At 47.2% G+C, this 14841-nt stretch overlaps 1 protein-coding gene across 1 annotated transcript in view; it reads right to left on the reverse strand.

Moving 5' to 3' along the window:
- Chd1l (chromodomain helicase DNA binding protein 1 like) overlaps positions 1–13357 on the reverse strand; it is a 52287-nt gene extending 38930 nt beyond the window's left edge. The window contains 5 exon segments of the mRNA XM_050124781.1: positions 2050–2081; positions 2878–2992; positions 3519–3625; positions 6062–6174; positions 11606–13357. Coding sequence (XP_049980738.1) covers positions 2050–2081; positions 2878–2992; positions 3519–3625; positions 6062–6174; positions 11606–11714 — 476 coding nt within the window. The 5' untranslated portion in view covers positions 11715–13357.
- Positions 13358–14841: the final 1484 nt, after the last annotated feature.

Raw genomic sequence — 14841 nt, forward strand, 5'->3', positions numbered from 1 at the left:
CCCCCGAAGAGACTTTGTGAGTCTGTAATCCAAATGATTCCAGACTGTTTATACTGCTAGCATGCATAGTGTTAAATGTCCACAATGCAACTCTTCAGTACAGACACTACATTCCCCTGCCATCCTCAGTAAGGACAACACAGCGATTGCAGACAGAATCTTAGCTAACACTGAAAGAATACGTCTATGTCGTGGGACTCATACCGAGTCAGCATTATAAATGCTCCTTGGTTATTTGGGTTCTTAAATCCTCCTGCCAGTATGCTTAGAACAGATTACCTCAAATAGAAAGGCAGTATTTCTCCTGAGAAATGTGACATTCCAGAACTTAAAAAGAGGCTGGCTAGCACCGATGCTGACTTCAGAGGCCTGCTTTGCCATTTATTAACATTAGCTAGAGAGCTGATCTTGGCTGCCGACTCACGCATCCAGGAAGAGGGAACCGCAACTGCAGTATCCTCCATCAGACTGGACTGTGGGTGTGCATGTCTGCAAGGCGGTATCCTCCACCAGACTGGACTGTGGGCATGCATGTCTGCAAGGCGGAATCTCCCATCAGACTGGACTGTGGGCGTGCATGTCTGCAAGGCATCTTCTTAATTGCTAACTGATAAAGGAGGGCCCAGCCCACGGTGAGTGGTGTCATCCCTAGGCCTGCCGAAAATTCACTGAGGAAGTCAAGAAGAACAGGCCAGTAAGCCGAGTTCCTCCATGATATCTGCTTCAAACTCCTTTCGTGGTTTCCCTCTGTGATGAACTGTAAGACGAAATAAGCCCTTTCCTTCCCAGGTTGCCTTTGGGCATGTGCTTATCACAGCACTGGAGCCTCGGTGGGTTACCTAAGCTTCATCTTCTTTATCTGCAAAGCAGAGGGCACACACTTTGGAGGGTCTTGATGAGCTCTTAAATTTGTATTGTGAGTGTGTGTGTGCAAGCACATGCGAGACGGTGAGACAGGAAGAGAGAGAGGACACAGAAGAGGTGTATGTGCAAGAGAGAGAAACAAAATGTGCAGGCAAACGCACACCATGGTGCACCTGTGGAGGTCAGAGGACAAAATTCAGGAGCTTTTTTAATTAAATGCATGGGCACATGAGTACAGGTGCCTGCAGATGCCAGACGCATTGAATTCGCCTGCAGGTGGCGTTAGAGTCACACGTGATTGGGAGCCAGTCCCGTGAGTGCTCTTTCAGATCTGCTGAAAGGCAGCAAGCGCTCTGACCACTGTGCCACCCCTCCAGTCCCTTGGGACGTTTCTCATTCCCGAACTGGACTTTGTCTTTGTAGGTTTGCTCTGTAACCAGTTTTCCTGGCATTGCTGGGCATTCTCAGTCTCTTTCTGACAGATGAGCACACATTGAGGAGGGGAGGCAGCTGATGCAGCGGGTGAAAACAATGGATGAGCGAGCCTGGGGGCCTGAGCTGGATCCCTGCAACCCATGGGAAAAGCCAATATGGGAGTGCATTTGTGGTCCCAGCACTCCTGCGGCAACACAGGGCACAGAGAGACAAGAACTGGACAGACCCTCAAGGGTCAGCTGGTCTGGAGTAAGCCACACAATGGCAGACAGGAGAAAGCCAATGAAACAGTGGGAGATAGAGAGTCAGCTTGCACACACAGGCAGACACACACACACACACACACACACACACACACACACACACACACACGGCGAGGGCAGGCGAGGGCAGGCGAGCAGGCAGACAAACCACTTATAAAAAGAAAATGGCTAGGACACTATGAACTCACAAGCAGAACACCTGCCTACCGTGTGCAAATCCCTGGTTTTAATCTCTAGTACCCTCCACCAAATAAAATTATATTAAAATAGACAGGAAAAGAGAGAAAGGCATGCATTCCTCTTGAGGAAAAGATAATATTGCTCACTTAAATGAAACAAGACACTCATCAGAAGTCCTAACATCTACATTAGTAATCAGTACTCCAAAGTTAGACAAATGCAGAGAGGGGCAGGCGACCACAGTATGAATGGAACACAAGACTTTACGGCTCATGCAGCAGTCCCTGGGGCAGCTCAACCTACTCACGATTTCAGAAATGAGGCATCCTTCAAGCAAATCTGAAAAAGTAAGGACGAGAAGTTAACAAATCCCAGTGCCTACAAGCTACTTCCTGTGGTTAATGTCTCTGATTGCAGCGGTTGGTCCTGCCTTTGCTTCACCGCCTCAGACACAAAGCTCTGAGCCTCCTAAGTCCAAACGAAAGGGAGTCTGGCTAAGGGGAAGGTCTTGCTTACAGGACCCCCAGCAGAGAGGCCTGTGGGCAGGTCTGTGGGGCGGCTCCTTGATTGATGATTGATGGGGATGAGGCTAGCTCACGGTGGGTAGAGCCATCCCTGGGCTGGTGGTCCTGGGTTCTGAGCAAGCCAGAAAGCAGAGCTCTCCACAGCCTCTACATCAGCTCCTGCCTTGAGTTCCTGCCCTGACTTTCCTCAGTGATGGACCATTACCTGGAAGGGTAAGAAGAAATAATCCCTTTCCTCCCCATGCTGCTTTGGTCATGGTGTTGATCACAGCAAGGGAAACCCTCACTAAGACATTAAGTGTCCTCCATTCCTGTGCTCCAGTTACCAAAAGAGAACTCCTTTCCCTTTACCACTTCTGTTCATCAACCAAGAGGCAGCTCAGGCATCACTTCCGAGACCCCTCCCCATGAAGCAGCAGGAAGGAGAGAGAAGGAAACTAACCCACAATCCTTTACTTCTACGGTCACAAAGCCTCTCAGAGGATGTGATGGAGAGTCACTTCCCTCCCTCCAGACCCCCAAAAGTACGCTCTGTTTAAACAGAACTGTAGTGGCTTTAACAACTTCTTCGGCCCAGGTCAGGAATTCTTGCTAGAGAAGCAGACGGTTACCTCATAGGTAGTCAGCAGCACGTGAAATCGAGACTCCTGTCGTAGGTCTTGCTGAAGGTGGGCTCTTTCCTCCTTGTCACCCACGTATGTCACACAGGACAGACCTGGAGCAAATCTGGGGCAAAGAAAAGAGATGAACAGAGCAAATGCTAGAGCCAGCAAATGCTAGAGCCACTGGACAGTGCAGGTTTCCTGGAAAACCACACATCACAAGATAGTGCCAAGCACAGACCCTTGGAGGCCATGCACCAGAGAGCCCTGGGGACTCCAAATCACACCTAGTCACAGCTAAGCCTCAGGAAAGGCCCTGACAGAAATGTTCACACATTAGAGTGAAATCAAAAGGCCTTGTGTTGACTTTGAAAAAGAAACTTCCCACATCAGCCACCTCCAACATCAATATGGAAAGGACGACTCCCCTTCAGTTCACCAAACGTCACTAAAAATGAGCACCAACCTTTAAACTGTCAAACAGTAGCGGTAACACCTGGACCCTCCCGTGCTGGGTGCCCAGTGTCTACCTACCTTGCTTCAATTCAGGCCTTTCTAGAATAAACTCATTAATTGTGTAAGACACTGTTATTCTATCAAATTTTCTTAAGCAATGCAAAGAATAAAATTTCATCTAATTTACTCTGTACCTCTCCAGCTCTTCTTTCCAGTTGCTCAAAACGGACAAGGGACAAAGAATCAGAAACGGCCCTTCGTCGTTCAATCTTCCCACCAAGTAAACGAGGAAAGCGATAGTCTGGAACACAGCAAAGGACGTCTGTTCTGATCCATTTCCTCATGAAAGATAACCACGCATGCATGCAAACACATCTACATGCAACTTGTTTTACAATCAAATTGTGTACAACCTTTTCTACGTTAAGGAGTATGCTTCTCCTTGGGAGAATCAAGGAAGCCTCAGGAAACCTGCCAAGGGGATTTTAGGCACTGAGTTACTTAAGTAGTTAGTAAGCCATAAGGATCAGTATTTATGTGACTGAACCTCTAATGCAAAGAAAAAAGCCAGGGAAGAATAGAAATCAAGGGAAACAAGGCTCCTGGTGGACAAGGTCAGCCCAGCAACCCTCTAAAATAAAATACCAGTAGTACCAGGACATGACTGTAAGAATGGCCACATGTAGTGACTGTCTGTGCTGGCTGGGCTCACCTGACGAGAATGGATCCTCCTTCCTAAGCCCCTCCCCTCTTTCTCCACACCTTCCCTCCCTTCTACTTGTACTTGAAGTCTGTTCTTTTGGCTGGACATCCTCTGAGGCCCAGTTTATAACAGCAGACAAACATGCTTTCCTGGAACACACATTATAATAGGGAAATCCCAATAAATTACGGATAAAATGTAAGTCTCTGTAAGCCCAAAGACTTCCTTCAGGACACATCTGTATACACTGCTGAAAGATGTTACATTGCACGGTAAAAATAAAGACACGAGGAGATGCTGTGTCCAAATGCGGAGGTATTTCTATGGGGGTGAAGGAAGGACAGTCATAAACATAAATCAAAACCCTGAGAAAGCGACATGCCAAAATATTTTATCAAGATTAATTTACAAAAGCACAAGAAGGGTCTTTCACCTATAAAACATTTAAGGTGGGATAGTTGCAAAACACAAAATGCAAAGTTACAATGGCAATATCAAACTGACAAAATTCAGACTGTCTGCAACGCATGCGCACTGCTGTTTATGACTATGGCCAGAAAGCCCTGAAGAGAGACAACTGGCAGCTGGTTTTTAAAATAGATGGTTTATAGTAGAAATAACTCCCTGCTAAAATTATTTGTGCAACTGGACCTCCTAGCACACACTGCACAGGGCAAACATCTCTGGGTGACTCGGCTTCATCACAGCTGCTTCCTTCAGCCGCCCTCAAGATGCCACTTGAGAAAGTTCATGTCTATTGCCACACAGCAGAGAGGGCATCAAAACGTCTGGAGCCCCAGCTGGGTTCTGAGAAGCACTAAATGAAGAAAGAGCACGAGTTCTACATAAATCCTTCCAGAAAACTGAACACACCCTGACTCATTCTGTGAGGTTGGCACTAACCCTGTGTGAACACCACACAGAAATACGACGAGGGCACGCCAGACCATATCGTCTTGATGATGTAGACGCATAAATTCTAAACAAACCTTTACCAAACCAGATTTGGAGGTGGCACATTTGGGGGAAGCTAAAGACTGAAAGGCAGAGACAAGTAGGGTTCACTCTGAGTGAGGTCAAGAGGACAATGGCCGAGACAGAGGTAGCACGGAGGTCCTGCACTGATGCAGGAGTCTATTAAGTTTGGGTCCTAACGGCAGCCAGGGTACCCTCTCCAGAGGTCACGCTGCTCTCGGAGTAACACCTGGATGGATGAGCGAAGTGTGCCTGCTCAAGTGAAGCAGTCTCCAACCTAAGACCAGGCTGGCCTCTGCACAGCTTCAGACCGAGGTTGGTACAAACAGCGTGAGTCTTGGAAGGGGGCAGTTAGCTTCTGTTCCCTGCGGTCACTTGTGAAGCCTCTCCCGACTTGGAAATGCCTATCACTGTGGTTTGTATACTGTGTATACTGACTACGTTGACTTTAATATTCTATAGATTAGTAAACCTGTATGATTAACCATGAGACATGATGTAACTGGACTCCCTATCAACCCAAACCCACAGATGACATGTCAACCCATGGCGGTTTTGCTGATCATCCAGACAGAAGTGTCAATATCAATACTCCAGCTGCCTAACAATGCCCCACCATTCTGACTCTCCAGGTCTCGATCAGTTGGCTGAGTGAATCTGAAACCACAGGTCCTACATTCACCCTATGCTATCCCGACAGAGACCCAGAAAGCAGGTACCACATAAAGTACTAAGGAAGTCGAAATCAACTTGACGCCAGGGCAGGCAAATTTCTTTTCTATGGAGAAAAGCCCTGAACCAGGCCCTTTAACTGTTCTCCTAATTAAATCATGCCTTCTCCCAGACACGTTTAAAAAAAAAAAATAAGTAAGTAAAACAACAACACAGGCCAAACAATGGTGGCGGCACAATTTTTAAAAACCAGAAATAGAAAAGGCAACTCTCATCATGTTGCTTTATGTACTTCACACCCTGGTCAGACACACATGCTGCGATGAGCGGGTGAAGACAGCCATGAATGGCGTAGAGGTGAACTCTGCTCCCCTCACGGTGGCGTACCTGGCAGGTCTTCCCCAGGCCCATCTCGTCTCCCAGGATACAGCCATTTTGGCACTGGAAGCACTGGGCTAGCCAATTGACTCCCTCCAGTTGATAAGAGCGCAGATGAATCCCTAGAAAAGAAAGACAGAAACGGTCCAAGGAACAAAACTTGCAGCAGGTTCCAGGTTCTAAGACGGCCTCACCTCCACACTCCAAACCCGACCAGTAAGCACTGGCTCACTTCCCAGCTACTTTTGATGCAGACTCGCGGCCAGCTATCATTTGTTCAAACTCCTAAAGCACGATGTCATTGTCACCTGATCCACCTGACAGATGTCTTCTGAGTTTCTGACCTCTGTTGCCGGAGTCTCCCACCGCTATTCACTCCTGGGAGTGAGCATTACTAAAGCAACTGATTGACAGCCGGCACACGGACCGTGCATGCTAAGGAAAGATGCGGTCAGGACAACTTTAGACCATGCTTCAACATGGAACAGTGCTTCAGAAGGAGTATCCATGTGTCCTCCATGGCCCATGTATTTGAACACTTGGTCCCCAGCAAGAGATACTGTTTGGATAGTGTTAGGTCTCAAACCTGGGACAAAGGGCTTTAACACATGGAAGCAGACTCTGGTGACAACTTCTCCCTGCGATCCTCAGTCCCTACTGTTACAGGGTCCTCCTGGCTGGCATACTCCACCCCTACACTAAATTTCTCCAGCCCAGGGGCTCAGCTGCCCTTCCCCCAGCCACCCTTTCCTATATTGTCCAGCCATTTGGTTTACCTGGTCGTTTCATTTACTCTCGTGACCTGTCTCTTGGCCCCAGCTGCCCCTCTAGGTCGACAACTGCTCTCATCTCCCCGTTAATCTCAAAGACGGGAGGAGAAAGGACCACTGATCCAAATCATCATGGCCAAATTATTTAAAGCAAGCGATTAATTAAAGCAATCTTTTTAATTGTGTACACGAGCTGCCTCCCCTACATTGGGGTTCATTGGATGTGAGGAAGGTTTTTATAGCTCAGGGGTAGGGGGTTCCCAAATGGGGGGCTGAGTGGGCAAAATAGGTGGGTTACAGGAGCAGAACATAAGCAGGGGGGATGCCCCTTTAAGGAAGCAAGCTGGAGGGGAAACAAACCACTGCCTGGGGCACATATCAAGGCATGCCACTCCAAGCTGTCCTGTGGCTATCCTGTGCCAAATCACATGCTTGCCTTCCTACAGCTAGGTCATAACAAAACCATAGGAATCGGGAAATACATTCTGTTTTCTAAACTTTATGGTCTGGGTGTCTTAGGCAGAGAACCAAAGTGACAGAACAACCAGCCAGCCAAATGACAGGAGGGAGAGGCAGGCAGATCTCTGAGTTCGAGGCCAGCCAGGTCTACAGAGTGAGTTCCAGAATAGTTATCACACCAAAAAAGTTCCTAAGGTGCCTTTTGAACCCAAAGATGAATAAGCAAACATAACCAAACCAAAATTCTGGTGAACAATAAAATAGCTATTTTATCTTCTCAAACTGGAAACTGATGCTCAATATATGGAAATATACAAACATTTTGCCCTCTGTATTGTAGATACACTATCTAGAGTACTCAGACAAGCACGCTGTGGCCTGGAGAGTTGGCTCAGGGGTAAGAACATTTGCTGCTTTTACAGAGGACCTGGGTTTCCCAGCACCCACAGGGTGGCTCACAACTATCAGTAACTCCAGTCCCAGGGGATCCAATGTCCTCTTCTGACTGCCATGGATGCCAGGAACTCAACTGCATCCACGTATAAGGAGGCAAAGCATGCATACACATAAAATAATAAATCTAATACAATAGTAAATCCATAGCTATAAAAAATAAGTGTTACTTATGAAAGCAAAAATTAAAAATACCTAATACCCAAGAAGGGCTGCCTAAACTATGGATCAATATATGAAATTATTCAAAATTATGGTTTCAATAACATATCCATATGGAACCCCAGTTATGGACCTCCCTAACCATGGGCATGTAGGACCAGATACTGGCAGGACAGAGAATGTGTTGGAAGGATTGTAAAGTAAAATTTCTTTTTCGTGAGCATAAATTATTTCATGAACGCATACTGGAAGGAAAGGCCTGAATGTTTTCAATGGACTGACAACTCAGAATATTGCATTTATTCTGGCAAACAGAAAGAGCAACTATAAGTTTTAATATTCAGTACTGGCTGTTTCCTTCTTTACCTGTGCTAAGCATTCCTAAGCACACACCCCAACACATGCTTCTGCATTTGGTGTTCTATCCCATGCATTCAAACCTGCAACTTCTCGTCTGCTCACTTCCTTTTACCAAGAATGCACCTACACATATATGCCCCTCTGGGTGTGTTAAATGCAGCCTGATTTGATCTGCACCTATTTCTGGACCTTCCGCATGATTTAAAGTATCATTCCATGGGCTGGAGAAATAGCTCAGCGGTCAAGAGCACTGGCTACTCTTCCAGAGGTCCTGAGTTCAAGTCTCAGCAACCACAAGGTGGCTCACGACCATCTGTACTGAGATCTGGTGCCTCTCTTTTTTGTATGAGTACAGATGCAGAGTACTCATACAAAAAAGAGAGAGAGATAAGAGGTAAAGTAACATTCTGAAGGCCACTGGCAAGCAAACAGACACACAGACAACATAATCAAGAATCAAGATATGCTGAACACACAGAGGCCAGTTCACAAAGCCAGATTTAAATTAGATACACAAATGGAGGAAAGGTAACGGGAGAGGAAGCCTTGCCAGGGCAGTGGGAAGGAAAGACCTGCTCAACCAGAGAAAAACCAAACCTGGTACTGGAAACCTGGCTAACTACTTAGGAGAGAGGAGGGGGAAAAAAAAACAAAAAAACCAAAACCAATGAGGGTATCTGCTGTGGGACAATATTCTTTTTTTTTTTTAAAGATTTATTTATTTATTTCTTATGTATACAACATTCTGCCTCCTATGCCCACACGCCAGAAGAGGGCACCAGACCTCTTTACAGATGGTTGTGAGCCACCATGTGGTTGCTGGGAATTGAACTCAGGACTTCTGGAAGAGCAGCCAGTGATCTTAACCTCTGAGCCATCTCTCCAGCCCGATAATGGTCTTATACCCTGTAAAGTTTTACAAGTTTTACCGGCTTAATAAAAATGATGATTGGCCAGTACCCAGGCAAGAAGTAGAGGCGGGACGAAGAGAACAGGAGAACTCTAGGAAGAGGAAAGACTCAGTCTGCAGTTGTCATCCAGACACAGAGGAAGCAAGATGAGGCATCGCTGATAAAAGGTAACAAGCCACGAGGCTAACACAGACAAATATTATGGGTTAATGTAAGTTATAAGAATTAATAAGAGGGGCTGGAGAGATGGCTCAGTGGTTAAGAGCATTGCCTGCTCTTCTAGCGGTCCTGAGTTCAATTCCCGGCAACCACATGGTGGCTCACAACCATCTGTAATGAGGTCTGGTGCCCTCTTCTNATCAGACATGAGAAGCCCTCTTTTTAGTTGTTGGTCAGGGCTGTCCAGGAGATTCCCAAAACATACAGCTCACTGCTGTTTCCCTGGCTGCCCACCAGAGGTAGAAGGTAAGTGCCTATTGCTGAAGATGCCATGTACTTCAGAAACAGGGCCCAAACACCCCTGGGCTGGAACTGCTCTGAATGCCCTCTCCCTTAGCTCTCATGGTATACCAGAAGGCATCATGCAAGCTTCCAAAGGTCGGAGGCAAGCAACAGTCTTACCCAGCTATGCCGCCGATGAGACAAGCCAACAACCAGCATGCCATGAGGCACAGTAGTGGCATGCACACTTGGGTGGTAACTAGCAGCTCTCTAACTGGACTTAAGATCTGCTCAACAAGAGGGCGACCAGGCCTGGTCCTGAAATCCAAGATAACTACTCACTGATAGTGAAGTCATAGTTAATGGAGGAGAATGTACACCCACTAATGTACTAAGACAGCATAATCCCTAACAATCTATCAACATTTATCCTTCTAACCACAGGTAAGAACAGTCCTCGCCCCTTGTCAAGGAAACTTCTCTTTGCAACAGACTTGAGACCACCAATACAGAACCAATCACATTGCAGATCTGTGAAACCCAGTCCCAATAAATACATCTACAAAACGCTCCCACACCTAAGGCTCAGAGAACATGGTGAACATGGGGGAAGAACGATTTTTAGAGCCAGTGGATCGGGGACTTTGCTGTGAAATTGGGTCTCCTAAGTAACATCAGAAGTTACGGTCATAGTCTCGCCAAAATGACTGCCTAAACATGAGAATGATACCAATGAACAGGCCAAAATGGACAAAGAGAAGCCCACGAGGCCTCAACTCCACACAAAAACACTTTAGGCTACTGAGGAGAGCTAGAGCAAAATAAGTGGTCTTCTCCAATTGGATGTCCAGTGCCAAACCGTCAGCCCTGAAAACATACATACTAGTGACATTAAACAGACTGAGTAAGTTACACTTAGGAATGTCTATGTATGTAATGTATATGCATACAGTAACAAGTGGGAGAAAAGAGGCCACGAATTTAAAGGAGAGAAAGGAAGTGTTTATGGGAGCGTTTGGAGGGAGGAGTGGGGGAGATTTGTTATAATTATAATCTCAAAAATAAAAATTTAAAAGTTGACTATAAAAGAAAAACACTAATATGAACTACCTGGTCTGCAGGACTCCAGGAATCTCACCTTTCTCTTCCACCTCCTCATCATCTGCACCTGTCCTTCCTCTAAGCCGAAGGAAAGGCACTTTTTATTTTATTTTATTTTTTTTAAGACAGGGTCTCTCTATTGTACAGTACTGGCTGCCCGGGAACTCGCTCTGTAGACCAGGCTGGCCCAGACAGAGATCGGCTAGTCTCTGACACACGAGTGACTGAGGCGTGCGCCACCACCTGGCAGAAAGGCTCCTTCTGTTGCTTTTCCAGAACAAGCCCTTCACATGTTCGTGGTACTTGGCACACCGAATAAGTTAAGTCAATGCTTCTTTATAACTTTCAAAAGCACTTGTCCGCTAGTTAAGGGACTGGGTCCGAGGACCGGTATTAATTTGCTTCTCTGCACCCTACAGCTCACAGTTCGCTCTGCTCTCGACAGAAAGAAATAATGGACACAGTGTGACGACTGATGAGCCGTTCTGACTTTCCGTTAAGCCAGCACACATTCCCAGGAAAGGATGCTGGGGGCGCGGAACAGAGTGGGAGCCCTGGGAAGCGGGGGCTCCTGGTCCAACTGGGGTCTGCACACCCGGAGCCTACACAGCTGGACTCCGAACACCATGGGGCTCGTAAGGACAAGCGGGCTTAACACGAACGCACTGGAGGGAACGACAGGACAAACTTTGGGAGGCTCGGCGTCCTACACAGTTCTGAGAGTTAATTATGGAGCTGCAACAAGTGAGTGCGCATGCACAGTTGGCGAGGGAACCGCGAACTGGGAGGAGTTAGAGCGGCTGGGACGCTCCAGGCTGCCGGGCCGGTCCCCGAGTGGGCCTGCGCCTCCCGGCGCTTTCCCGGCTCCCGCCCGTCCCCCCTCGCCGGCCGCTCACCCGTCAGGCCCCACTGCTGTAAGTCCTGATCCTGCACCCGCGTCCGCACCGCCTCGGGTCCGCTCTCGGCTGGCAGCGCCTGCAGGAAACGCGGCAAGTCCCCCGCCATCCCCAGAGAGGCTCCGCCTCGGCCCCGCGCCTTCCTCCCGCGCGCGCGCTCCGGGTGCAGCGCGCCGCCGCCAGAGGGCGCGCTCCCACGTCGCCGAAGCACGCAGGTGCGGAAGACCAGGGCTCTAGCAGTGCGGCTGTGACTAAGGGCACATTGGCTAAAACGCTGGGCTCCGTGGGTAGCTAACAGCAGGCTCCAGGCTTGGTCAGCTCCGCCTCATTTCTTTTCTGTCTCCTTTAAACTTTGGACCAGATTCTGAGCAGCTCTACATGTGTTGTTAAGGGGTCTATGCCCCAAAACCGGTAATACAAGGTGGACTGAAAACACCAACATAAGACTAACTTTTATCTCTCCTAAGATATGCTAGGGACCAGACACTTAGGAAAAGAACCTGGGGATACATTCCTGTAATCTTAAGAAACACAGGGAAGAGTGAGGCAGGAGAATTGAGAGTTCTAACCTGGGCTACATAGGAGGAATGTGTTAATAGATAATAGCTACCGAAGCTCAGTGAGCATCTGCTTGCCCCGAATGCACCAAGCCCTGGGTTTGATCCCCAGGGCCGTATTAGTTGGGCATAATGGCACCTGTAATCCTAGCTCTGGGGAAGTGGGAGCAGGAGGACCAAGGTCATCTCTAGCTACTGGGCAAGTTCAAAACCAGCCTAGGATACATAAAACCTTGTCTTAAAAAATACATAAGTAAGGTGTGAGAGAGCTTTTCCCCCAACAAGATTCCAAGAGTAGCCTTGCAGACAGAATGTCTGTGTGTGGTAAAACTATTGGCCGTGTCCTATGAAGGACCAAAGCTGTTTCCGTATGTATTTCCAGTCCTGTAATGGCTAAGGGAATTGACCTCTGCCGTCATGAAGATGTCTCCAGGAACACTCAGAGCCTGACATGAGGTTATATCAACCAGGTCAAGGAGGCGGTGTCCTGTACGGGATCTCAAATCCCTGCGACCCTCTGGAATCAAGTTACCACCTGGATTACATCTGGGTTAAAGATGAACTCAAAAAGAAGACTGTGTTGTCAGTGGGCACATGCGGACTCCTTTTTACAATACGAAGCAGAGTGTGCCCTTATAGGAAGATAGAGTGCCAACTGTCCCTTACCAGTGAAGCTGAACGCACTTGGCCCCACATATCCAGTAGAGCCTGTATTAAACAAATTCTTTTCTTCGCTGTTGTATTTTTCCATTTGATTTTCGAACAGCTGGATCTGGCTTGTTGAGAGTCCCCCGAATCAGGACTATGGCAGCACTCTGACCATTCATTCTCTTGCCTCCCCAAGTCGCCCGATTGGCTGAACTGTTCACAAAGGGGTGGGCTTGTGAGTGTCTTTGTTATTTCACCAACACTGGTGACTGTCAAGTGCCAGATTCCACCCACGCTGGGGGAAATAGAATTCACTAACAGTCCAAGCTGGAGCCTGAGACACTCTCCACTCACAAGAGCTGGCTTCTTATCTTCAGTGTGAAGCCAAGTGTGAGATATATTGAGAAAGTGGTTGTACATAATAAATACTTAAGCTTGGGTAACCGGAGAGACTCACCTGAATGTCTCAACAATAGCTATCAATGTGATTTGTGATTTGTGTGGCTTTCAGGGTTACTTTGCTCAGACATTGTAGCTTACAGACATCTTCAGGGATTAAACAGAGTTTTAAATTATGTTTAAAAATATGGCCAGATTGTCTTATTTCTCTCACAGCATTCTCTTGGGCAAATGAATCATAAGGGACTTCACGAGGAACAGAGTTCAGGTTTGGGGATGAGAGAGGAGTATTGATTTAAGATGAAACTCAAAGGCCACCTATGTTGGCCTTAAGCATGATTTACTTAGTTGTCCAATGTAGCGCCCCTGAGATGGCTCAGAGGGTAAAGAGGCTTGCCACCCATGCCTGAAGGCCTGCCCCACCCCTGTAACCCACATAGTGGAAGGAGAGAATTGACTCTCGTGGGTTAGCTTCAGACCTACACACACACACACACACACACACACACACACACTCTGTGGTGTATGTTCCTCCCTCAATTCAATAATAAATCATTTAAAAAAGTGTGATCGAAGCTTAGCAAAAGCAAACAACACGGCACAGTTGGGCTAGACTGGGTGTGTAGGACAGCTTTTCTATGTCAGTGCTCCCTCAACACCTTGGGACAGATGTGTGACTTTCAGAGGCTCCTCTAGAAGGACTTGGCACCTGGCCTCCCTGTCTGACTTCACCCTCCAGATTCTAATCTGCTAAAGTGACGCTGTCAACCGCTTGCCACTTAATCAAAAGCACTCTTATTTCTTTCCAACTTGAAGTAATCCAGAGATAAGATGCTAGCTTTAAACTAAGTAGATGGTTGACACCTTGAGCCTGACATTTAAGACACAGCTAAGAAAAATAACTGGGAAGTGCGCATGAGTGTTTTACTCTGGATCTTCTATGAAATGACTCTGTAGAGGGCAAGGTGGAAGCAGAGAGACAAAAGGCCATTACCGAAGCCTCGGCCAGGGGTGGGGGTTTAGTCAGCATGATGCAGGGAGTTGCTACACTGAGCAGGCCAAGGCCATGGGAGTCACAAGGCCGAGAAGTGCAATGGAGGAGGCTGGCTTTGGGGACTCAGTCTGAGTACAGGGTACAAGAAGTCACGTGAAGGAAAGAAGACAAAATGAGGGATTTGGAGACTGTCAAGAGTCCCCATGTGTGCTAGAAGTGCATGAAGCTAAAGGGATTCCCACTCACTGTTGGCGGGAACACAAATTAGCACAATCATGAAAATGATGGGTTCCTCATAGGTCTAGAAATAGAACAGCAATATGATCCAGCAGTTCCCCTACTAATTATATATCTAAAGAGGAGAGAATCAGTTTCAGTTATCTGCACCCCCATGTTTATTGCAGCTGCTTTTTTTTTTTCACAATAGCCAAAATGCGGAATCAGCCTAGGTATCTTTCCATGGATAAATACATAAAGAAAATATGGCATATATACATGCATTGTCTATATACACGTATAACATACAGATAAAGATATCTGTATACATACACATATGTCCTATTTTGAGACGGAGTCTTGCTGTGTAGCCTAGGGTGTACTCACTATGTAGCCTAAGCTGGCTTTGAACTCATGATCTT

The sequence above is a fragment of the Alexandromys fortis genome, unplaced genomic scaffold (genome assembly GCF_014885135.2).
Source record: "Alexandromys fortis isolate MF-2015 unplaced genomic scaffold, M_Fortis_MF-2015_v1.1 scaffold_235, whole genome shotgun sequence".
NCBI classification, from domain to species: domain Eukaryota; kingdom Metazoa; phylum Chordata; class Mammalia; order Rodentia; family Cricetidae; genus Alexandromys; species Alexandromys fortis.